This window comes from Leopardus geoffroyi, chromosome C2, assembly GCF_018350155.1.
Source record: "Leopardus geoffroyi isolate Oge1 chromosome C2, O.geoffroyi_Oge1_pat1.0, whole genome shotgun sequence".
NCBI lineage: Eukaryota > Metazoa > Chordata > Mammalia > Carnivora > Felidae > Leopardus > Leopardus geoffroyi.
In genome coordinates this window covers 46782877-46809142 of record NC_059333.1, presented here as the reverse complement: position 1 = coordinate 46809142, position 26266 = coordinate 46782877, and the positions used below count along the sequence as shown (strand labels likewise).

Sequence of the window (26266 nt, the reverse complement as noted above, 5' to 3'; positions counted from 1 at the left end):
CAAAGCATATTTAGGTGACCTCACCCTATGAAACCAGGACTTCTGAACATTTAATCAGGTGAGAAATACTTAGGTTAAACCCTCATCATGTCTAAGACCCAACCCCCAGTTAATATCCTAACTCTGAAAAAGCATAGAAAGTGTGACTGGAATCTTAGAAAACCTTTCAAATAAAACTTAACTGCAATATTAGCCCAGAGGACAACTATCAAATGAAGAAACACCATGAGGCTCAAGGAAAAGGATGCCACTGCCGCCGTATTTTATAAAACATGCTAAATTTGGCTTCCTGTGGAAAAAGCATAGCCTGTGAATTTTGAACCCATTTATGAAATGTAAGGACAGGTTAATTTGCTAATGGATGATCATGGTGAAAGAATTCACAGAAGCCTTAAACTAAATCTATTTTATAATCCTAGTAATTTAGCTGTAGGGAAAGACTAAGTAACTTCAATGACAAATAGTTAAGACTCTGATTAGAAAATAAAAATGCCAGATATATACGTAGTAATGTCACAGTCTCAACTGGATCATTATCAATTTAAAAACAAAAACCAAGCGTCCCCATCATATACACCTATATCCTGAAAATGCAGTCACATGTTTGACAGTAAGATCTTCAAAGTTTTAATTGTCACCAGGATGGCCTTCAAAGGCAAAAACAAAATACATCTTAAACTTTTTAACACAGCAATCTAAATAGATTTTCTTTCGATTAAGTATTACTGACAGATTCCATGGAAATTACATATTATGATTTTGAGGAGGAGAAGAAATCCAAGAAGCACAATAATAGCAAATAAACTCACAGAGGCAAGCCTGTCTGAAAGCCTAACTGCCTTTGAAATACGCTTTTCTTTACCCTCTGCCCTACTGTGACCACCACAACTCTTCACCATCTGTTAGAAAAGGAAATTAGTGACTGGGTTTAAAGCCTGGGTTTTGGGAGGTTTTTGGAGGTTAAAAGCCTCCAACCTCATTGATCCCATCACTTTCTCCCCCTTCTGTCCCTCCCCTTCATGTCCTCTACTTCCTTTCTTCATATCTTAGAGTACCTTCAGCCGTGATTATCACCATTCCCTTATGGAGACCTTCCATTTTCCGAACCCGTCACCCACAGAAATAGATGACCACCTGACAGAATCTTAACCCCGGCTCCACCCACACCCAAGCAGCAGAACAAGCTAAGAGAAAACAACGTATGTGCCTGAGCACACTTTACATTTATGGCCAAAGCCTCAAGTGGCCGTTCAGTATTTCCCGAGTAAATTTCCACTCCTACTCTCCAAGGTGACACTTTTATACCTTTAAATCCACCAGCCCCAGGCTCCTTTCTACTTTAAACTGGTAACTGAATCCTTGTTTTACTAACAGAAACAGAGAAGAACTACACCATCTTCCCAATTCCCAATCCACCTTCATCTTCACCTGTATTTTCAGCGCTCACTCCTCTTAGGTGCACATGATGTCTGTTTCCACCTATGGCCAACCTCGCCAGTAGTGCACTCTTTCATCCAATCTCGTCTCTCTCAACAAGCCTGCTTCTACCATTACCCACTTCCTCATTATTTTCTTCTGTTGAATCATTCCCTTCAGCATATAATCATGGCCATCTGTCTTTGAAAAACCACAAAACCTTCCTTGATCCGATGTCTTTCAACCATTTCTCTGCTCTCTTTTCTAGCAAAACTCTATTAAAGATTCACCTCCACTTGCTCATGTCCCATGTTCTGTTTAACCTAAGTCAAGCAGGCTTTCTCCCTCTTTTATTCTTGTCTGTATTACCAATAGGACTTCCATGTTTCCAGAACCAATGTTTATCATTTGTGCTCAACCTCTGGACAGCATCCCACATAACCTCTCTGAAATAGCGTTTCGTCCTCATTTGGCTTCTGGCACACCATGTTCTACTGGAACTTTAATCTAGTTACAACTAGTTTTGGAGACCTAATTAAGATAAGGGTCATCCTATGCTTTTGGAGACACTACCTAAAACAGAAAACAAAAGTTGTATCTGATCTTACTTCACTTAGGAAAATTAGAGCTAAGAAGTCACAAAACGTACATTCAGAAGCGGTCTTTTCCCCTCAAAATTAAGAAATTATTAAGAAGCTGTCCCTTCAAAAATTACCAAGAAATAAGGCTTAAATTTAAAATCTTTATGCTTTTTGACTTGGGAATCAGACTTGTAGGAGTCTATCCTACAGAAATCACACACATGGCCTGAAAATACCTAGAATCACATGCGTTCCTCCATAGTATATAGAGGAAGAAAGCTAGATGCAAATGGAAATGTCTATAAATAAGGAAATAGTTCATTAAATGGAGGGGGGAAATGGCAGAAAATAATTGAACAAAAAGTGTAAATGCATAGAAAATAGTCTAGAAAGATATAAAAGGCAAAAAAAAAAAAAGGATAGTGAGTTATAGAGGGAAGAGAAGGATGATTTCCTTTATATAACATATATATTAGAATATAAATATAAGTAGATATACTTGATATATATTCCTTTGTAAGTGGTTTCATTTTAAGCATGAGAATCTAACAATTCTAAACTTGAGAATTTTTTTTTTAGCATACTAAAGAAAAGATAACATGATGCGTGTTTATTTCTTTGGATTTCCCCTGATTACCAAAAAGAAAAACCTCATTTCAGCTGAGATATTATGTTACACACTTGCTCAAGCTTCTGATGAAAACTGGTCTCTGCCACTGTATGGGTCTGGAGAGTATTGTTTTCTAGGGAACATAACTGAAGAACTACAAGAGTCACAATTGGTGAGACTCCCTTTACTTAATTAAAGAGTTTGGAGTTTCAACCACCCTTCCTCCAATTTCAGGACCAGTGTCTCCTCTGTGACCGCAGAAATATTTCTGAACTACCTTGTCCTTCCTTTGCCTTTCCTCTGGTTTACCGGTGCTATTTTTATCAGAGTGCTTCAGACACTTCTTTTTAGCCTGAAAAGCCACACACTTGTTCTGAATCCCTTCCTGCTACTCTTGAGCACGGCTGGCCCATCAGCCCCCGACCCTGTCAGACTCTCCTCACTGCAGAATATTGAAGACAAGTTTATGAGAAATGAGCCATTCAGGCATACAGAAGGAGACCCCGGAAGGGCTCTGCAAGGGCAGGAAAAAAACAAAACAAAACAACATTCCCCTGACACTCTTTCCTTGCAGTCCGAAGAACATAAAGATAATAGCCAGATATCTAAGTTCACTACCTCAGACGTGGCCTTCAGAAGCTACCTTGTGAGTCCTGGCTCTCATCCTTTCTGAAAACCATCGGAACCCTCCACCCTACCCCAGCCAGATCTTTAGTTTGAAACTGTGCCAGGAAAAATACGTACCTGATTTTTGGGAAACACTTTTGGGAAGTGAAGCAGTTCATAAGCTGCCATTCTGATAATGAAAGGATCTAATATTCTGATTTGATAAGGTCTGTAGATTAAGTTCAAGGCTGGTTTCTTCCAAAAACCATTAGTGTTCTGAAATAAAATAAGAATCCAGAAAATAGAACATTGTGGTTGTCTTTTTCTTTTTTAATGGGAAAAAAAAAAACTGAAGGTAATCAGAAGGCAGATCAATTTTGCCAACTTACTATTTTGCCACCTGTCAACAATTCCCACAGCCACTTTAAATCAAGCGGCTTAAAAGCAGTGAGAATCGCCGTAGTATTAGGATCATTGTGATTGGGATCTGAAAAAACAGATTCTGGATAAAAAAGTCGGAAGGTTGTCCTTCTCCCAACTTCCTCTTCATGTCCTAAAACAGGACCATTATTCATTCTGTGGGTAGTAAAACACACAAAATAATGTAGACCAAGTTCAGCAGGAGCCAATTCCATCCCAGTTTCAGAGCTTACAGAGCAGGACAAACCAGAAACCATGGGTCTGGTGCTAAAAGCTACAAGGCGACTGCTTGATTTTTAAGGCATAACAGCCAAGGAAATCATTCCCTTTCATGAGACAGCTGGCTGGATCAAAGGCAGAAATGTTGAAAATTAATTGTGGGGCCACAACTAATTCAGTCCGACCTCCAGAAAAACCAAAGACTAAATAAAACCAAATGAGAACAGAGAACCACAGAAAACTAGAGTTAAGAGAGACCTTGGAGGACGTTCAGAACAAAACCCCTTGGGCGAGGGCCCTGAAGTCCAAAGTTACTTGCCCCACGTTACAGTCATGGAGCACACGGGCTGACAGGTAAGGATCACACTGAAGGTGATGTGAGGACCCATCAAAATTGTTGCACTCCATAATAAAGTAATAATATAAAATTTCTGTATTCTACCCAGGCACAAGCACAAGCAAATAAATGTCACTGCTAGAGGGAACTAAAGAACCACAGAGGATCTACTGTTGGGCTTGTGCCTGCTCAATGCCAAAGTTAGACATGCGCTATTTATGCATACACTAGGAAGGCATGCTATTAAAAGGGATGCTTTGTTTCCAAAACAGTGTCCCCTAGAGGATAGAGGATAAATACTGTTTTGCCCTTTGCCCTGGACTCAATGTAACATGAGACGGTCTTAATAACACTTAAATGACTTTCATAAATGCTGTGCCCGTGGCATTCTCCCACAAGGGTTTGCTGTGGTTCTGGATGATCAAATGTTTAGACAATTATAGGTTAAAAAAATTGTTTTAAAATTGTTGTGTGGACAAACTTTCACAGCTTCCTCAAAATGGAGAGTGAACAGAAAATAAAGTGACCTCACAATGCACAAACTCTTGGCAGCTTGTAACCCAGCAAAACCCCCAAGCACTGCCAGGTCAGCCTAATGCACTGCCCCAGCGTGAAACCTTCCCACTCTTCAAAAGACTATTCATAGTCATTCCCAAGGCACACAACACATCACCCAGATGATGACCTTACTTTAATCTTTCAATGAGAAAGTAAGAGATGGAAACGTCCTCATTCTCCCACCCCTCCATCGGTGGGACTCTTGGTAGTCATAACCACAATCCCAGTTTTCCTTTCCATTATAGAGGACCAACCACACTTGAACTCTGCAGCCATCCCCTCTCTCTACCACAGCAATCTCTTTGTTCATTTCTGTCAGTTTACCAATATGCTCTAGAATCTCCTATCTTTAAACAGGAACAAAACAAAAGAGCCTCCTTTGAGTCCATAACCATCTCCAGCTACCACCTCGTAACTCAACACCACAGCAAAACTTCTCAAGAGAATTGCCTATGCTTGTTTCTTCACTTTCTTGCCTGTCACTCTCTCCTAAACCACCTGGGTAGGGCCACTCCCCATATCATATCTCCAAGTCTGCTTTTGTCAAGAGTATGAGTAAGCGTCGAGTTGCATGTCCAATGGTGAACTCGCTGTCCTTATCTTGCATGACCTCTCACCAACACTGGACATAGTTGACCTCCTCTGTTTTAAAACACTTCCTAACTCACTGGTAGATCCTCTTCCAACTTGTTTTTTTTTTTTTTTTTCTTTACTCAAGGTCTAAGTGTAGGGTACCTCAAGACTCTGTCCTGGGAACCTCTTCTCTCTCTGTTTTTCCCTGGGGAATCTTGCCCAATCCATGGTTTAAATACAGCTTACAAGCTGTTTACCAATGAGGCTTTAACCGTTTAACCAACGGCCTACTTGACTTACCACTGCAAATCTTACAAGCATCTCAAACCTAATATGTTCACACAGAAATCTTCCCTCTCCAGATCTAAACATGTTCCCACTCTAGTCTTCCCCCAACTCGGTCTCTTCAGCTGAAAACCTAGAAGGAGGTATCTGGTTCCTTTATTCCCATCTCTCTTCACATCTAACACATCAACAAATCCTGATAACTCTACCTCTAAAATATGTCTCAGTCTATACTTACCTCCTTTCTCTGTCATGGCAATCCTGTTCCAAGCCCCCATTATCTGCCTGAATATAGCCACCTAACTGGCCTCTTCATTTCTACCATTGTCCCTCATATTCCATTGTCCACGTCACAACCAGGGTATTTTAAAGGCATATTCAGATGGAATTGCCGTCTTGCTTTAAAATCTTTAGGGGGCACCTGGGTGGCTCAGTCGGTTAAGGGGGCACCTGTCAGCTCAGGTCATGATCTCGCGGTTCATGAGTCCAAGCCCCGCTCGGGCTCTGTGCCGACAGCTCGGAGCCTGGAGCCTGCTTCGGATTCTCTGTCTCCCTCTCTCTCTCTGCCCCTTCCCCACTCACACTCTGTCTCTCTCAAAAATAAACATTTTTAAAAATCTGCAAAAGTTTCCTGTTGTCCTTAAAGTAAAATCCAAGTTCTAGTCTCAGTTTACACAGTCCTACACAGCCTGCTCCTTCAGCCTCTGGTTACACCACTCTCCCCAGGCCTGCTGCCCTCCTACCTTGCTGATTTTCTTGGGGCTCCTCTCAAACCCAGGATCATATCCTCCCCCAGGACCTGCACTAAACGTTCTATTTGCCTGGATTGCTCTGATACAGTTGGTACTACAGACTCATTTGGGTCCATCTTAGAGGTCTTCTCCTCAAGATGGTCATCCATTCTAAAGCAGCCATTCAATCATTGCCTGTCATGTATGTTTTAATTGTTTGTATGGCATTTATTACCGTGCTCCCTTATTTATTTAATTATTGTTTTCTTCCCTTCATTAGAATATAAGTTCCACAGGGAGCAAGAACATTGCTCTCATTCACTGTTGTATCCCCTGTGGCGAAAACTGTGCCTGGCATATTAAGGAAACTTCATAAATATTTGTTGAGTCAACGACCTGAAATCTAGGCCTACTTTAGCCAACAACTGAGAGACCAGTTACATAATAAACTTATCTAAGCAACTCTTCTTCCTTTTCAAACACAGTCATACTAAAATAGGAAACCATGTTTTGTTTTTTTTTAAAACAATTCCAGGTTAGCAAACAGGAAATATATTTACCTTATTATTACATCATAGGAGTCAATTTTTTCTCCTAATGTCTTATTCTTCAAAACTCCTCCATTACCAACCACCACGCACTTTTTACATGGCACACTGCTGGGCAAACAGACAAGTGAGAGGTTGAGACATCTTTCGTATAAGTGGGTGATTCCAAGCACTCGTTCCATACTTTCCAGAACCAAATTTCATTTGTTGCCCAAGTAGAAAAAGAACCAATTGTGACTTACAGGTCTAGGGATATATTAGAAAGATACAGGTTTCAATAAATAACATTTCATAGGAAGTATATAATCGCTAGAAACTAAAGCTGCTTATGAGTCCATGCACGGTCCCTTGCTTGAATCTCATAACCACCTGCTCAGACAGGTAAGCCCGATACTCCCATTTTACAAATGAAGAAAGGACTTCAGAGAAGTGTTGGTTACATCTCAAAGTCATACTTCCAAGAGGCAGAATCGGGATTTGCATCCAGACCCTTGGACAACAAAAACACCACTTGGCCTGCGACGCTGCATGTTAATGTTGACACAAGTGTGCTTATGTTACACAGCCGTCCTTTTTTTCACCAGCATTGCCCACTCCCCTGAGTTCCTAGCTCTGGGTCACTGCTGCATCTCATCAGTGTGGAGGCAGTTGGCAATCTGGTGGGTAAGGGGTAGCTTCCTTGGACCCGCCCATGAGCACTTCAATTCCCCAAACGTGTACTGCTCCTTGGAGCTTAACCAATATAAACTCAAAGTTCACTGTGTTCCTGGCAGAGAGCTTTAAAGTAGATGATGAAGTGGGACTTCCTGTTGCTGGCTGGGACTAGCCTAGGACTTTGGATTGTGTGCCATTTGCTCTCAGCAACCCCGAACCCATCTCCAGGCTCTCACCACCTCCCAACCAAGCTTAGAGAAATGACAACTTGGATCATGTCCTTCTCCTTCAGGGGACAAGACTACAGAGGGGAAGCCTGTTGCAACTGTCCTTTCAGGACCCTCAAGACATGAAAGTATAAAAAAAAAAAACTGTTTCTCTAAGAACCATGAAATAAAGCAAAACAGATGAACTCTAGACCACAAGGCTCTTAGGAAATTAATGAGTAGCAAAATTGCACAAATACTGTAGAATATTTAAACTTAAGAGGGGCACCTGGCTGGCTCAGAGGAGCGTGTGGCTCTTGATATCAAGGTCAGGAGTTCAAGCCCCATACTGGGTGTAGAGATTACTTAAATAAACTTAAAAAAAAATAATAAACATAGAGAATGCAGGAATACAGGAATAATTAAAAAGAGCCAAACATTGGCCCTGCCAAGAAGAGACAATGTACACCCTCGTATACATATGAATTGACCCTCTTTCCTTAGAATTTGTTTAGCTCACCTATTTGGTAAGTTTCTAATACTCGAAAACACTTTTACACATTTTCATTTGGGACTTTTAGCTCCCAAATTCAAGGGTCACGTCTAAATCAGTGTCTGCTTTGCTACAAAAACAAGAAAATCCAGTTTCACAGATACCAGGGATGGGGGTGGGGCGGGGGGGGGTGCAGGGAGAAACATGTCCAACAAGCACTGAGGACATAACCCCGAAACTCCTATCATGGACAGATCGCAGTGTGCTCCAGAGAACATTTTTTAAATGCTTGTCTTAGGAAAGAAACATGTGTCTAGATGCTTTTATATTGCAAGTTTGACATTAATCCCACTTCCAGGAAGGCAACTTTATCCACGGTGCTCTGCCACCAGGTGGCACGGAGAAGATGGGAAGACTGGCAAACATTCAAAACCCTTTCCGCTCTGGGTGTACTGTCATCAACCTCACCGGATCCATCTTAGGAATACTCTATGTGACGAGGGTACTTCTCACATGCACAGCTTGTTTGACTTTTCTTTCCATAACCTCGGGGTCAGTTTAATACAAATCAGAGGCTGAAGCTGTGGAGCTGGCTCCATCTACCTGCTAAGCAAGGCTGGGCATAGGGGAGGGGGTGCCTAGGAACGGACAGGACCCAAATAACAGCTCTGTTCCTATGTAACCTATATGAGGAAGGAGGAGAGCTATCGGTAACTATGGCACCCAGATTAGCCCTCTCCCACCTCCCTATTCCCACGTGCCCCTGCAGCTACAGCATCCAGCCTGGCCTGGGATTTCCAGCCTGACACCAGGCTGACTGACTCTAACATCATCAAACATACCATGCTAGACAGAAGTGCACACCACCGCCGTGTCTCCGGATTTCTTACCCTGGAGCCTCATCGAAGGACCACCGACCCACAAGTCTGATCCCCGAAGTTGACCCGTAAAGAGGTAGCTCAACTCCATCCCAGACACAACCAGTTCCATAATCACTGCTCAGCAATAAGCCAACAGGCTCAACCGTAGTGTTCACAGAAGTTTCCGCTCAGTGGTAAGTTTATCAGACTGGACTGCAGTTGGTCATCAAGCCCTAGATCCTTGTGTGGCCCAAAGAGCATTGTGATAAGAGAAGCAACGATCTGCCATACTAATGTGTCACATTCCTGGTCCCCACGTAGGCTCCAGGTCCTGGACCTCCCCTCACAGATCCCATCAAGCCTTCCAGTCAAGAGAAAAGGGAGGAGAGGGCTAGGTGCAAAGCTCCTACTATAGGAGCCCCAGGATTAGCTACAGAGAGAAGGCCATGGCTCGTACACAATTCTGTAGCCTCTTCCTGTCCATCGTCCCAGGAGGTTTAAGGGCTTGGGAAAAATGGAAAGAAATCTTAGAGACACTGCCTCACTCAAGAGAACTGTAATTTTTGGGGCGCCTGGGTGGCGCAGTCGGTTAAGCGTCCGACTTCAGCCAGGTCACGATCTCGTGGTCTGTGAGTTCGAGCCCCGCGTCGGGCTCTGGGCTGATGGCTCAGAGCCTGGAGCCTGTTTCCGATTCTGTGTCTCCCTCTCTCTGCCCCTCCCCCGTTCATGCTCTGTCTCTCTCTGTCCCAAAAATAAATAAACAATGAAAAAAAAAAATTTTTTTTTTTAAATTAAAAAAAAAAAAAAGAGAACTGTAATTCTAAAGACGGGTCACAGTTCGATGGTCACCACATTTTGAGAAATTTCACTTTCTATGTTCTTCTCTGTTAGCTTTGGAGGGGGCAGCTGGGAGGAGGGAAGGCCCTTTGTCATAAAAAGAAAAAAAAAAAAGTTTGCCTAAGCCTCTGAAAGGAAATCTGGTCAGTGAAATTTCACATTTCCTCCTTGGATATTGCAAAAAGACCCACATATTTTTCTGAGGATCATGTATAACACTAGAAACTCTTTTAGGGGCATCCCTAGGACCACTCTGTAGCAACAGCAGCTTATCTACAGCTAGTATTCACGACGCCCCCGTGACTGTGGGAAACACGTCATGGTACAGGTACACAGTCTGAACCACACACCTCACCCCTCTCTCCCCAGCAGTCACCATATATTACCAAAAAGTTGATCCATCATCTCCTTGGCTTCCCTCCACCTGGTCTGGGCTCCTGGATGCCCTTGTTTCCTGAGGTGCAAAACGGTAATTTCCGGGGTCCCTTGGGTACAGTATAACTTTACCATATTTATTTAACACAACTTTCATGCACAAATAACTACAGGGAATTCTGAGTCCCTAGAGGGCAAGAATAGTACTGTTCATATTCCTGTATCCTCTGATCTAAAACTTCCTGGCTCATAGGCTGTGCACTTTAGGAATCAGTTTGGCTGTGACATGAAGGATGGTGACTGTTTCCTTACTCTGTGTCTGGAAAAGCAGCTATCCGTTCTTCTTTCCCCCACCCCAGGAACAGGTGGGGAAATGCACATGCCCCAAACTGCTCACCCAGAAAACAAAATCACTCCAGAGTGCCCAAACCTGCTAATGGAAAATCTGGAAGCCTGCTGAAACAGTTACGGTGAGAGATTACTCTTCCCCCGGGTGAAAGGCATGCTTCTCATCAAGTCAGGCAAAACCCAGGAGAGTTCCTACGCTCTACAGAGGTAAACAACAACACCATCAATACAGAGAAAGTAGACGTGAATTGCCCATTTCAAGTGGCCTGTGGCCTGTCTTCTGAATGCTTTCTGACATCCACTCTTCCCTTCAGCAGTATCATACACATTAAAATAGACCACCTCATCTTCAGCCTAACAATCTCTGCAGATCTCATTGCTCATTCTCCCACACCCACTACCCTGTGTACCTGCCAGTAGAGCCCTGCTTCCGTAAAGCCTAACAACGGTCGGTCTGGAGGTGGCCCCCCGACCCACCCTTGGGGCAGAAAGACGTTAGAGAGTCTATTAGATGCTCCAGAAAAGATTTCACCCCCCACAAGAGCACAGTTTGAAAAGAAAGCTTTCTTTTGATCTACCCCTTCCTTTCCTCTTAGATGCTGATATGTGACAACATACGGTTAGAGCAGCGGCAGTCATCTTTCAACAGGGAGGGACACAGAGAGCCACAGAGAAGCTGCCCTGACATCACTGAGCCGCTAATTCAGTCACACGACCAGAGCGGCTCCATACAGATGCGCAAGTTGTACACTGTCCACCTACAAGGTGCACCAGTCAAGTAACTCTATGTGTGAACGGACACTCCCTGGAGCTGTGCCATCCAGTCTGTGCAGCCACACGCAGCCTGCAAGATGGAACCACAAGCCTGCAGACATGAACCCACGTATCTAGGCGATATGGGAGACAATAAAGGTCTGCTTTGTTTAAATCACTCTTAGGCTACTGTTACTTGCAGTCTGAAGACCCTGAAACACTGAGCAATGGGCTGTGGCTAGAGACCTGACTGCTGGTTCTGGCTCCCCCATTCAGCATCTTCAGGACCTTGGCCTAGAGACCTAACCTCTAGGAACTTAGTCTGCCCTTTTGTGAAGGGAATCACCGAGGTCTCAAATGTTGTTACTCTACGTTGCAGGAGACCATGTCCTCTGGCACATGTACCCGGTTTCTGTATTTCCACTCAACATGTGACAACAATGGCGGTTATGAAACAGACTGTGGCTGCTCCTGCCTTTTCACCACCTGTGACTCACTCTGTTGACACAGAATCACAACTCCCCCAACCAACCCCCCCCAACCCCCGGCCTCAAGTTCTCCTCCAGGCTGAAAATGCTACCATGTAAAGAAACCTTGCAAAACAGCAGGATGCCCAGAGTAGTGATGCAGACATTGAGAACCTTTCCAGAGCCTGGGCTCTTTTCCTTAAATAACTGAAGTCTCCATCTTTTTCCTCTTTTTAAGTTGTCTGAAGCCACGCTCCCGCCCCAGCTGGTTGCCAATCTGGCCCCGTTCTGCTGATGTAACATAATGGATCCCGCTTGGGTGAGCAACTAGGCAGCTGTCACAAACCCGTGTCCAATGAGCAGGCAACCAATTTAGCACCGGTGCTTCAGCTCAGTAAGGTATTTATGTAGAGTTACTCTGTAACCGCCTGTGCTGGCCTGGCACACTCTTCACAGAACCTGGCGGCCTCCCAGAATGCAATGGTGACAGGGGGAGGTGGAGAGCTGGTTCACGCATTTAAAAATTTTTTTTTTAATGTTTTTATTTATTTTTGAGACAGAGAGAGACAGAGCATGAGTAGGGGAGGGGCAGAGAGAGAGGGAGACACAGAATCTGAAGCAGGCTCCAGGCTCCGAGCTGTCCGCACAGAGCCTGACGCGGAGGCTCGAACTCACACACCGTGAGATCATGACCTGGGCCGAAGTCGGACACTCAACCGACTGAGCCACCCAGGGGCCCCTGGTTCACACATTTAAGTGGGAGCTGAGATTGTGATTCAGGGTTTCTGCCGCTCTGGCTGAGGGAGAATATGTTCCCACTAAGGAGAAGGCAGCATGCCCCGGGGCTGAGGGGCAGACTGGTGCTAAAGAGATACATGCACAGCCAGCCAGAAAGGGTCAGGGCCTTGTAACACGCGCACATTTTAAGTATTGCTTTTGTGTGATACGACTTCCTTAAATATCCTCAATCGTTAGTGAAGTGTGTAAACCATGGCCCCCTCATGTGAGCTGTGCTTTGGGGAATAAAGGGAGCAACCAGGGTCCCAAGAACGCAGCAGCAGCAGCAGCATACAGAAAAGATGACAAAGAGAAACCATTGGTTCTAGGCACGGCTTCACAGTCCCTTCCGAACACAGTGCCACAGAGGCTAGAGAGGAAACGAGAGGTCACTGCCACCCCCAATTCTTTTCAAAAACATTTTATTTTTTTAATGGGAATATCATTCACGTGTCGTAAAATTCATCCTTTTACCTAAAATTCACTAGCTTTTAGCATATTCACAAAGCTGTGCAACAATCACCACCACCCAATTCAGACCCACAGCCAGTAGCACTGGCTCTCCATTTCCCCTCCCCCACCCCTGACTGCCACAAATCTACTTTCTGTCTCCATAGCGCTGTCTATTCTGGCCACTCCCTGTAACTGGAATCATGCAGTAATTGCATGTGGTACGTGCGTTGTATCGTATGTAACTATACTTGTACTTGCTATTTCATGACTGGCTTCTTTTGCTGAGCATGGTGTTTTCAAAGTTCGTCCATGTTGTGGCATGAATCAGTACCCCATTCCTTTTTATGACCAAATAATTTCCTTTATACGGATATACCTTTAATTTATTCATTCGGCAGTTGGACATTTGGGTGTTTCCACTTTGGGGCTACTATGACTAATGCTCCTATGAACATTCATATAGAAGCTCGGTGGTCATGTTTTCAATGTAAGCTTTCTATTTCCAGATAATTCTAGATTCACAGGAAGTTGCAAAAACAGTACCGATGCTTAGGTTGACTTAATGACTGTGCAACGGTTTCACTGACTTAACTATTAACTATTAAAACTGACCCGTGGCATAAGGTGCATATGTAGCTCCATTACCCTCTTTTACAAGAAACTAAGGTTCAGAAATGCAGGAACTTGCCCAAGGACACAAAACTGTGCCGTTTTTCACAAGTACTGACTCATCTACTTAGCAGTCCCATGCCTGCCCACTTCCTTACTGCCTGCCCCTTTCCTCCCTCTACTTCCCCTCCCCCAAAACCCTGTTTTTCAAGCTCTCCTTGAAGAGAAGAGTCTATGGAGATCATGTATCGTTAAGAGAACAAAAGAAACCTATTTAACATATATGTGTTTTCAGTGAACTGACACATGTAACTTGGAGAGGATTTGGTTTAACCCTGCCAAAGTATTAAAGATCATCTGGTTAAAAATGGCTTGAGGCTAAGAATAAAGGCATAAGCTATATTCAATAATGCACAAGATTTATAGCCCTGGAAATCCTTAACAATATATCCAAAAGAATTCACAATTCCAGCATTCTCTTCCCCTTAGCTCTTCAGATGATGCTCAGTTTAAGACATTCGGTTGTGCGGTCTTTCCTGTCTTTTACTCTGTTAAAATGTGAAAGGAGGTACTGAAAACAGAAATTTGCAGACCTCCACATAACCTCTCTGGACCTCAGCTCTCTCACCTTTCAAATGAGGGGGTTGGACTAGATCTCCACCCTTCCTGCCTCTGATGATTCTCTACAATTCACCACTTTGCTTTTGAGTCTGGCCCTCAAGCCGCACAACACAGCACAGACAGGTAAGCTTAGGTAATCACAATTCTTTAGGCAACGTATGGGTGCCTCGGTGGTTACCCTACCCCAACCTGGTGGGTCATTGCTCAGGAGAGAAACTAAACAATATAAAGGGAAAAGCCAAAGAGTATACTTCATGTTAAAAACAAAAAGATAAATAAAATCAAATGGGTAATAACATGCTAACCTGCAGACTTCGTTTGTGTGACACCTGTGGGAAAGAGGAAGACTCCTCTCTTGTAAATGCATCTGGTATTTAGAACTTTCCCATTCACAGTGTAATCTGTCCCAATGGAGGGCATCACGTGAACTGAATAATGTAACTGAACAAAACTAGGACTCACATCTGGTAGGACTGTAAAGGATTCGGATTTGAAACAATGACCAAATGTCTGAACCTTCTGGAAGAAACCAAGAGGATAAAGGAAGAATAAAATCAGTGGAGAGCAGCCCAAGGAGGAAGGGGATGGAAAGAGTGGAGCTCCCCTCTCTCTGCTCATCCCAATCCCGACCCTACAGACCCACTGACCAAGTGAGCAGCTCATGCCAACAAGGCTTCCTCCTGGTCCATGGGGCGCCCCCCTCACCCCCAACCCCGCTCCTGAATCCACAGCTGGGGGCAGTTCATTCTCTCTGCCTGAGAAAGAGACTGTTCTCAGACCTGTTTGTCCTAGAGCATTTTTCCCCAGGCTGAGAGGAGAAATGGGAGATGTTTAAGGTCACTTAGGGAACAGTTTACTCTGAGGCAACAAGAAGGCAGGTTAGAACATTCTGCCTTTCTGGAGTATATTCTGCCTTTAAAATACACTGCTCAGGGGTGCCTGGGTGGCTCAGCTGGTTGAGCATCCAACTCTTGATTTCAGGTCAGGTCATGATCTCACGGTTCATGAGTTCGAGTCCCATGTCAGGCTCTGCGCTGACCGCACGGAGACTGCTTGGGATTCTCCCCCTCTCCTCTCTCTACCCCTCCCCTGTGTGCATGCATACATGTGTGGTCGCACTCAAAATAAATAAATATTTTTAAAATAAATAAATAAAATAAAATCCACTGCTCAGGCATAGACTGGCCAGCGATTGTCTTTGTGTTATACAGTGCCATTCAGGTAAATGCATAAGGACTTGCTTAAAATACAGGTATAGTTTATTACATGTGAACCCATCCCAAAAGTTAATATGAAATAGGAAATACTGTCCCAAGTATATTCTCATCTACTTTCAAAATACTCTTTGTCAAGTCCCTAGGAAAACAGGTTTGCACAAACAAGCAACTCAGCAAGGCTGATCATGTGACTGCTTCTTGGTGTGCACTCCGAAGAGATCCCACAAGGGGATTTTCCATTCCTTCTGTGCCTGAAAAGTCTCTGACTGCACATTCTATTCTACTTCTCTTGACAAACTCAGACTAAAGGATTCCTGTGCCATCAGCAAGATCTTCCAGCCCTCCTCACCACCCACACCCACCTCTCTTCCAACACGGGTGATGCTAAGAGCCTGACATGGGTTGAGGTTGGGAGTGGGGTCCATGCTCAGTGACAAAGGAGGAAAGGAAGCAGCAAGACCACGTCAGCAAGAAGAGAGAGACAAGCCTGGCTGAGGCACATGCAGATGATGAATTCCTGTGTGGGAAGGGCTTCTGAAAGCACCTACAGATGGTACAGTCTAATTCTAAGATAAAAACCAGGAAAGAGTGAAACTTCTAGTCATACACACCCAAGCTCACATTTACAGGGACTAGGACTTTGTAGACACTCGCTCCAAATATTTAAGATACAGTCACTATTACTCATAAGTCACACATCCGGGCACTGGATGGAGCTCTCTAGGTTCACACCCTGGCTGTAGTTTTTACCCACTGTAACAAACTATGTATGTTTGCCTAGTTTTAGTTTCTCCGTTAAAAAAAAAAAAAAAAAAAAAAGACTATCAAGCATACTTTGCAGGGTAGTGGTAAAAACTAGAGAGCAGGACATAATGCACATATGCCAAAGATCTGCACAAAATTCAACCCATGAGCTACATAAAATTTAGGCTAGAAAAGTACATACGTGGTTGCTGTTCATATGCCATCAAAAACAAATTAAGTTGATGGCATAGTTTTAAATTGTAATAAGTAAGTACAAGCTGAAATGAGCCAACATTACATAATCCACACTTCGATCATGTGGGCTCTCAGAGAAAAAAGGAGAGAATTTCAGACAAAATCCAGCATCGCTCCTCCAGCTCTGTTCTGTAAATTCTATCCCCATTTTCACATCTCTGTCCACTACTCTCATTTATGTATTTGCTAAATAGCACTTCTGTCCTCTTGGGCAAGAGGGAAAATTCTGTCATTTTGCTTCTTAATGGAGTGCCTATTCCATCCCCCCAGTGGACCACTGGCCAAATCCTAAAGGGTAGATGAAGAATCTGTACAGAAAGTCTACCTCTGTAAAAATAAGTGTATCAGCTCAAGAGTCTATCTTTAGCAATTTCATTCCTAGATGGTTCACTTGACACCAGAATTTTCTACACATTAAGTTACCTTTTGTAGTCAGATGAAGTATTATCTCAACCAACTGTTCTCTTTCCTCCAGTATAATTCTGAATAGGAGGAAGAGAGCTGCTTCTGAAATCCAATATTCAAGTGAAACAAAACAGATCCTCATAAGCAATCAGAAGACACATAGGAAGGTACAGGAGACAGCCTATGGAGGGGCTGTGAGCTGATTAACAGGGACTACGAATTAATTCTCTAGTAACAACAACTTAGGAGAGGTGAATGTGGGTTAAAATGTCTTGACCTGGGACTAGGATTGCTCATCATAAGACTCTGCAAACTTTTGAGGCAACCAGTTTTGCAGTTTCTAAATTAATTTTGTAATGTGTTTATTTGAAGTGTCATGGAAACAACTACCAGACGTTTTAGTCATGCACAACTACTATGGAATTTTCTTGAGTGAAGACATTTTACATTGGGGTGCATATTTTGAACCACCTTAGCTAAAACTAAAAGTCAAACAAAAGCGAGGAAATAAACTCACTTGTCAGATTCATCAAAGAGATCACAACTCTGCAGTTTTGAAAGAGCAAGTCGAAAATATTCCGCTAGAAAACAAATGGCATATTATAAATAAAAGGAATTATGGCTTCTTAGATACCTAGTAAGCAACTCTAGGTATTCCCCCCCGATCCCTCCCCCAACCCATTTCAAACTTGTAAATCCATGTGGATTTATTCCTTGGTGGAAATTTTTTTTTAACAATACAACTGCAGTTAGCAGGCACTACTCAATAGGTACGCTCAAAACTACTCTAAGGACACTTCCTGAAAACTCCAGGGGGGTAAAAAAAAAAAAAAAAAGATGCCTAATCTGACAACAATTCTGAAAAAGTAACCCCCAATATACCAACATCTGGGGTGCCTGGGTGGCTCTGTCGGTTAAGTGTCTGACTTCAGCTCAGGTCATGATCTCATGGTTCGTGAGTTCGAGCCCCATGTCGGGCTCTGTGCTAACAGCTCAGAGCCTGGAGCCTGCTTCAGATTCAGTGTCTCCCTCTCTCTCTCTGCCCCTCCCCTGATCATGCTGTGTCTGTCTCTCTCTCCCAAAAATAAGTAATAAGACATTTTTTAAAAAAATACCAACATCAGATGATATTAGTGTAGAATACAGCCTTTGAAACTGATGTTAGTATAGAAACCAATATTCAGCAAATTTAAATGTATTATCAAATTCTCTGCAATATTTTTTTTAAACCTATACACACACACATACACACACACACACACACACACACACACACAACACACACACACACACATAACAGGATCCACTGAATAAATAAAATCTGACTCAGAAAACTAAGCTTGTCACCTACTGGGCTTTTAGGGTCTCTCAAAAATCTACAACATAAAGCTGCTTAAGGCCAATCAGTTGTCAATAAGTGGAGAGAAAACGGTTTTGTCATTAGCAGATAGAGTAATTTCTCTCTCAATTGAGCAAAATACCTACTGGTTAAAAGGCTGATCAAGGAGTTAGAACTTACATTGATGGAATAAAATAAAACTCAGAGGTAAAAAGGCAAAAAAGGAGACAGGAAGGAAGTTAACCCACAGGTTCATCCTGCTAATTCTATACTAGCATAAAATACAGCATCAGAACTCATAATACCATAGCTAGACAAAAGTAAAGATCAGTTTCTCAAAAAACAACAACAAACTTCCCGTTTTATTTTAGAATTCCACACTGCCTCAAAAAGGAGTAGGGATTTCTGAATTAAAATTTAATTTCCTTCAACAAATTGCCGAATCATTTCCTTTAAGAATCCTCATGAAGCAGTAAGATGAAAAGGCCTTAAAATTATATAAACATGTGGTTCACATCAAAACACACTCCTATTAATAGGGCTGGGTAAGAATAATATTACTGACCTGATGTTCTTATCCCATAGGGCAAATCAAACTTATCGCCACCATACAAGGAAGCAATCTTTTTAAAATCAGCTGCACACAGAAAAGGGTGAAACTGATGAAACCTGCAAGAAAAGGAAAAGAATCATTTCCCCCAAATGCCTACAATATATGCAGCCTTCTAAAATCACAACTGAAGACAACTGAAGTATAATACTCACGTTGATATACGGACTATATGCGATTGTGTAGCTATTTTTAAAGTATTTTTTTATTCACTTCAATGCTTATTTATGGTCTTATGTTTTAATATTAAAATTATTTGGGGGGCCTGGGTGGCTCAGTTGGTTAAGCATCAGACTCTTGACTTCAGCTCAGGTCATGAACTCGCAGTCCATGAGATTGAGCCCCCGAGTTGGGCTCTGCACTGACAGCACGGAGCCTGCTTGAGATTCTCTCTCTGCCCCTCCCCCATTTGCTCTCTTGCTCTTTCTCAAAATAAACAAACTTTAAAACGTAAAATTATTGAAAAGTCACCTTAAACGGAATTTAAATAGAATAGAGAATGGAATGTGCAATGGAACTACAAAACCAAAATGGAAACGCTACCCAGGCTGTGGAACCAAAGTTTTGTCACAACTCTAGAGGCTAGGGAGGGGGATCAAAATTTAAAAACAAATCAATACCAAGTGAGGAAATGTTAGCCATATACAGGAAGAGACAAAGGAGGTAATAAGGGGAAATAAAGCACGGATGCTAAGCCACTCCCAAATTAAAAAGTACCATATGTGTGAAGTTTTGTCAGCTATGAAAAAAAAAAGTAAAAATAAAAATGAAAATAAAAAACAGTTAGATGCACCTAGGATTCTTGCTGGCATTAAGACTTACTCAAGAACAACAACTATGGACATGTTCTTTCTTATTGCCTGCTCTGTCCTGAGCTATGCCCCACTGCCCCCACTCAGGTCCTCTCTCAGACAAGAGAGACCATTCGATGAGGATAGGCTGTGCCTCCGTTTTTTCCCCTCACTTTTAGCAACCAGCACAGAGCAGGCAGGTTCCCTACGGTTAATAAATGATTAAATGAATTTCAACTCCGTATTACTTCTTTATGGAACCAGTATGAAGTAGAAAAAAAAGAAAATCAAAGTGCTTTTAATGCAAGAGAAGGAACAAGTCAAACTCACCCTTACCCCAATCCCCCACACTTGGCCCCATTTTTCCTGTCATATCAGCTTTGCCTTTTGTTAGTCTAAAAACTGCAGGTGCAGATCAGAGTGCCCTGGGGTTTCAGTGGCTGTATGACAAAATGGAAATAAAGCACAGAATAGGGGTGAAATAGCTTCAGTTTCATTCTGGCTTCATTTGCATCCATAGTAGCCACTCAGGAGCCATTACACCTTGGGCAAGTCACACAAGCTTAAGGTCTTCAGAGCTGGGCTAAGAACTCACACCATATTCAGACTAAGGAAACAGGTGAGGGTGGGCCCTTCCTGCATAACATATGATCTGTATCCCAGACTTAGTTTTGAGAGTGTCAGCATTCTCAGGGGTCCAGCTTTATTTATGTATGCCAGCTTCCAAAGTAAAATGTATTTATACCTAGTGTATACTGGGTTCCAAGGTAAAATTGATTTCTTACTATGGGGTCATGGTTAAAAAAGTTTAAAACCACTCTTCTAGTTTTGCAGTGGTCCTAACTAGAAAGATTTATCATCTTATAAAGTGCTTATAGTAGCCATGATATACCTGTAAACATATGCAGAAATAGTTTTATGTATCTCCAGTTTCCTAGAGAGTTGATTTTAAAAGGTTAAGAACCAGTCATGGAAACGTGCGGTATACTACGCAATGAAAAGAAAATTTACAAATATACAAACTTTTGATCCTTAATGGATAACATATTGAAAAGCTTGGACCTGTTTTACACAATTATACATGACCAGACTGTCATTTATTTCTATTTCTCTAGAAGCGTTTTGACCAGCAATCTGTCACAGTTGAGGTGAAAGAGGAAAAGAATATTTGTGGATATTCTGCAAGTCCTGACAACTATATAAAGATCGTTATTTACATTCCAAGTAGTTCACTGAAAGTCATGGTGAGGAAAAATTTCTCATCATGAAGTTTAACCTAGAGACAAGGGGGAAAAAAAGCTACAAAATAATAAGGGTAAAAAACAACATGGGAACAACACGGGGAGAAATAAAGCCCTGAAGAATAGTTCACTTTTTATGATCAAATACAAACAGAGCTCTCTAATCTCACCTGTGTAAAAAGAGTAACTGGTCTGATTGAGTTCTTCAATGCCTTTTCTGAAAATATATGCAGAGCTCTGACCAAAAGCACAAAAAGAGACGGGATATTCAAGCTCTTCCTTAAATATAGAGGGTCTACTTTATGCTGCTAAAGTCTACTTTCATACTTTTCATACGAAAAAAAGTAAACAAGCGTGAAAAGTGATTACAAACACATTTTAAACATGTTGTAGGTCACAATTTATTTTATCTTTTTACCTCAGGAGAGAGGCAAAAGCTGGCTTCGATAAACAAGGCTGGATCTTATTTCTCCGCTTCATTTCCACAGGTGGCACCCTAGGAGACAAAAAACAGGGTCACTCAGAAACCAGAACCAGGAAGCCCGCCCAAAGGAAAGCAAATGCCCTGGGAATCCACTTGGAGACAACCGCTGAAAGACTTCTCCGGCATGGAATTAAAAATCCTCACAGAAACCCTTGAGGGATGACCGTACTTTATCCAGGACCTTTCACATATTTGAGGATGAACGGACACAAGGCGAGAGGGTGAAAAAGGCTGAGGTGACAAGCGACCCAGAGGGATTCAACCAGCAGTGAAGGGCTGGGGGTCACCACACTGTGGAAGCCACAAGCAGGCTGACTTCTTGGAAGTCTCCCCAGAGCCTGCCAAACCCAACACACTCCAGTGCACATGACTCTCTAGGTCCCCCATGCCACAACTGGGCACACCTACCATAGAAACACAGACCTGAAGCTCCACAGAGGCAGCCTTGTGATCTGGACTCCACAAATCACACCATTCAGAGTCCTATCTCACTCTCCTCTACTCTTGGCACAGGTTAGGACCTTCTGGGTCTCCTGAATGGAGTGCTTGTCTCCACAGTTTAAAAGGGTATTGTGAAACAAGACAGAGCATGACAACAAAAATAAATGAGGGGGACAGAGTGGCAGGATCCAGAGCTAGCCAGGTTCATAACGGCCTAACAGAAGACTTTATTAATGATCAATTATGTGAAGAATTCATCTAAAAAACTAATCCAGGGGCGCCTGGGTGGCGCAGTCGGTTAGGCGTCCGACTTCAGCCAGGTCACGATCTCGCGGTCCGTGAGTTCGAGCCCCGCGTCGGGCTCTGGGCTGATGGCTCAGAGCCTGGAGCCTGTTTCCGATTCTGTGTCTCCCTCTCTCTCTGCCCCTCCCCCGTTCATGCTCTGTCTCTCTCTGCCCCAAAAATAAATAAATGTTGAAAAAAAAAATTAAAAAATAAATAAATAAATAAATAAATAATCCATGTTCTTCTATAATCACAGGACACAAACTAAAAGAAGTAGTCTCAATTTTTTAGAAATCCACATAGTTAGGACTTCTAGGTTTATGTTTTTGTTTTTGAGACACACACACACACACACACACACACACAGTCTGAGCTGGGGAGGGGCTGCGAGAGAGGGAGACACAGAATCCAAAGCAGGCTCCAGGCTCTGAGCTGTCAGCCCAGAGAGCCGGATGAGGGGCTCAAACTCATGAACCATGAGATCATGACCTGAGCCGAAGTCAGACACTCAAATGACTGAGCCACCCAGAAGCCCAAGAACTGCTAGATTTCTAAACTATGCAACTAGTAAAGTCCTTATTAGAGAAACATCTTTTGTGACTACCATACATGGCAAGAATCCCTTGATTTATATGTTAGGAAGGTACATAAATATGGTGGATCAGCACATTAGATCATAAAAACCAAATTACATTCTGAGGACAAAATGAAGTAAAAGATATTACTTGGTTTCTAAGGTTAGTCGAACAGAAAAACTTTTAGGATATTCTGAAGACAACCTTTGAGTGGCTTAAAAAAGTTACCGGTCTAGGGGCACCTGGGTGGCTTAATCGGTTGAGCCTCTGACTTCAGCTCAGGTCATGATCTCACGGTCTGTGGGTTCGAGCCCCGTGTTGGGCTCTGTGCTGACAGCTCAGAGCCTGGAGCCTGCTTCGGATTCTGTGTCTCCCTCTCTCTCTGACCCTCCCCCATTCATGCTCTGTCTTTGTCTCAAAAATAAATAAACATTAAAAAAGTAATAAAAATAAATAAATAAAAATTAAAGTTACCTGTCTTAAATAATTTTTAAGGAAGTAAGTTCACAGCACAAAACCCACCTGAGGTAATTTCCCCCGGTATTTTCTGTGACTAGTATCACGGGTTAGCTTAGGAGGGTCATAAACACTCTCAAACCCAGATGACAAAAGACTGCAGAATTCAACACTCTTTGCATTGTCCTCTTTATCATTTCCCCTGTGACACAATAGGATTTGTTTACAAAGTAAACTCCTTGCTTTCTCTTCGGTTCTTACCTTCTGTTACTAAGAGTGGTACAGAGACAGGATGTGGCAAAGACAGAAGGAGAGAACACCGTGTATAACCTTCATGTGGTGTATAATCAGACTTCTAAGTCCTCTAGCTCAGTATTTAAGTCCAAGCCCTAGAAACTTTGGGCCACCCCCCACCCCCCACCTGGCATTAGATTTTTCTAGTGACCATCTGCCTAACTTCCTTCCATGAAGAGCATTACAATAATTTTTCAATCAACAAGTGGTGAAGTAAATTCAGAAGCATGAACTTTTTTTATCTAGATGGGGGTGGGGGGACACAACCAGAAACATGATCTAGAATTTCCTACTGAAAAACTGGCAAAGAGTACTGGTATTTCGTCTAAAATAGACAATTGTCATGTGACTTATTTTGATATCATATACTACCATCCATTCAGGATTTAAAGGTCATCAAAACTTTATTCCTAGCCAAAGGACAATTAGGGAAAAGGATGAAAAGCTTATTTCCTAAGTTTTCTCTGCCATAAAACTATCTGTGCTTCTTCAAAGTTTTATGAGACATTTCAAGTCAAAGTGGTTTCATAGTGTGTGTCATTATGCACCGAATATTTTTAAACAAAGAAAACCATATGCAGTGTCTCTATTTTAATCATCACTATCTTATCCAAGCATTTTAGGCTCAACAGTCAAGAACCACCGAGTCCAAGAATTACTCCATCAATTCAAGGAGATGAAATATTATATAAAGAATATTATGTTCCAGAGATGGGCAACACCACTGCTTCACTGATGTCAATAAAAATAAGGTGCTGTTTTATCAGTTTGAAAACTGTTAAAGCTACAATGTACAAGACACTAGAATGGTAAAACCCCAGTTTAGCATGGAAAGCTAAAAAAGGCTCAAAATGTTAAAGAGTTGTTTTTTTTTTTTTTTTATACGTCCTTCTAATATCATTTGTGTGACTGTGTCAAAGACTAGTTTAGGAATCATTTTTATTTATTTTTATTTTTTTATTTGAGAGAGAGCGTGCGCGTGCACATGAGTGGGGGAGAAGAGCACAGGAAGAGAGAGAGAATCTTAAGCAGTCTCGATGCTCAGTGCAGAGCCCAACGTGGGGCTTGATCCAACGACCCCAGGGTCATGACCTGAGCCAAAAATCAAGAGTCAGACACTCAACCAACTGAGCCACCTTGGTGCCCCGGGAATTATTTTTAAAGAGCAAAAATGAAACTTACCAATAGGCGTTTGTTCCCCATAATATACAATGCAGCACATAATAGAGAAAGACAGCACTCAGGAATATGGCCACAAGGTACCCTCTCATGGCTGGCCCACCTGAAACACAAGAAATGAAGTCCAAAGAAAAAGCGTTATCGTTTGTTATGTAGATGGGTTCACACAAGAGCTCAAAATAAGCATTAGTGAATAAACATATAGACAGGGAAGAAAAGAAAATGATGTAGGCCTACTATTTTTGGAAATATTCACTAAATTTGTAGGAAAAGAGTGTTTTTCTTCTGTTTCTCCTCAGCCTGTGTAGTCAATACAACATGATGCGTAAACCTATCAACAGTACCATGGTTTCAAAGCTAGCAGCTGCCATCCTACTTTCTCATGTTAGATAAGAAAAACATGCATTCAAAACAAAATTTTACACATGTATTTCAGACCCAAAACTTGTTTTCAGAAACAGTAAAAAATACCTATTTTCACTCTCTCAACAGAAAGTGAATATATGCCTTAAGATGTAAACAAACATTGCATTTCCTCAGTGCTCAAAATGATTTTTTAACGTTTTTATTTATTTTTGAGAGAGACAGAGTGAGAGTGGGGGAGGGCAAGAGAGAGGGAGACACAGACTCCGAAGCAGGCTCCAGGCTCCGGGCTGTCAGCACAGAGCCTGACCCAGGGCTCATGAGGTCATGACCTGAGCCAAAGACGGACGCTTAACCAACTGAGCCACCCAGGCGCCCCTCAGAATGATTTTTAAATGCCATGCATTGTAATTTTTACAAGTCCTTTTTGCAATTTTTAAAAACTGGGGAAAAAAGGCTACTAAGAATATTTTCCACATCTTCAACTTTTATATACTTTCAGATGCATCCATTTGATTTTTCAGTATCCTAGCAGAGGTACATTTCAGCTAACTTCTTGCTTATTTTTGCACTACATCAACAGTGTGGTCCATTGTACATTTGTAGATCGACAAAAACCTGGACAAAATCTTCGCTAGAATATAAATTTTAAAAACCCTTCATAGAATATAGATTTTTAAGAAACCTGAACATATTTTGTTCTCACTTTTACTTCATAGCAATGAGTAAGTTCTCATTTCCACATGCAATTAAATGCAAAAGACAAATTTAATATATTATATGGTGCTTACAGTAGATTTCAATGCTTGGGACTTTAAACAAATATGCTAGCTTTTTGCCTGTCAAGTTTCTGGTTCATTTCGACAATTGCATGTACCTCTTGTTCACATCCATCAACCTTCATCGGGGCAATGCAGTGCAGACATGGTGAGTCTGGGTAGATGCATGTCTAGATAAGACCATGCTGTCTCCCTTTGAACAGTAAAATAAGTCCAAATGGAACTCTTAAAATAAAGCACTCCTTTGCCTTCATAAACAGAATATAATATAATTTAAGCTTTCCTCGATAATGTGGGGTCATCTTAACAAATGTCATAATTATGCTGGGCTCCTCTGGAGCTAATGAGGGTGTGGGACTGTTCGCTACGCCGTCCTTATCCAGAGGAAATCGCTGGTTTCTCCTCCCTTGGTGTCAGCTGCTGCTTCTCACTTCTATTCAGGCAGCCGCCACCCCCACATGCCATTATTAT

The 26266-nt window shown here is 42.3% G+C and overlaps 1 protein-coding gene across 11 annotated transcripts in view; it reads right to left on the bottom strand.

The window, feature by feature from the left end:
• ST3GAL6 (ST3 beta-galactoside alpha-2,3-sialyltransferase 6) overlaps nt 1–26266 on the bottom strand; it is an 85917-nt gene that overhangs the window by 25557 nt on the left and 34094 nt on the right. For 9 of the 11 annotated variants that reach the window (XM_045501753.1, XM_045501754.1, XM_045501752.1 and 6 more), the window contains 7 exons: nt 24657–24756; nt 21358–21435; nt 18863–18966; nt 17476–17539; nt 6897–6995; nt 3603–3789; nt 3352–3489 (listed from right to left, as the gene is read on the bottom strand). In XM_045501753.1, coding sequence (XP_045357709.1) covers nt 3352–3489; nt 3603–3789; nt 6897–6995; nt 17476–17539; nt 18863–18966; nt 21358–21435; nt 24657–24745 — 759 coding nt within the window. In that variant the 5' untranslated portion in view covers nt 24746–24756. The remainder of the gene's footprint in view (nt 1–3351; nt 3490–3602; nt 3790–6896; nt 6996–17475; nt 17540–18862; nt 18967–21357; nt 21436–24656; nt 24757–26266) is intronic. The other 2 variants (XM_045501759.1, XM_045501758.1) reach the window with 1 other exon arrangement.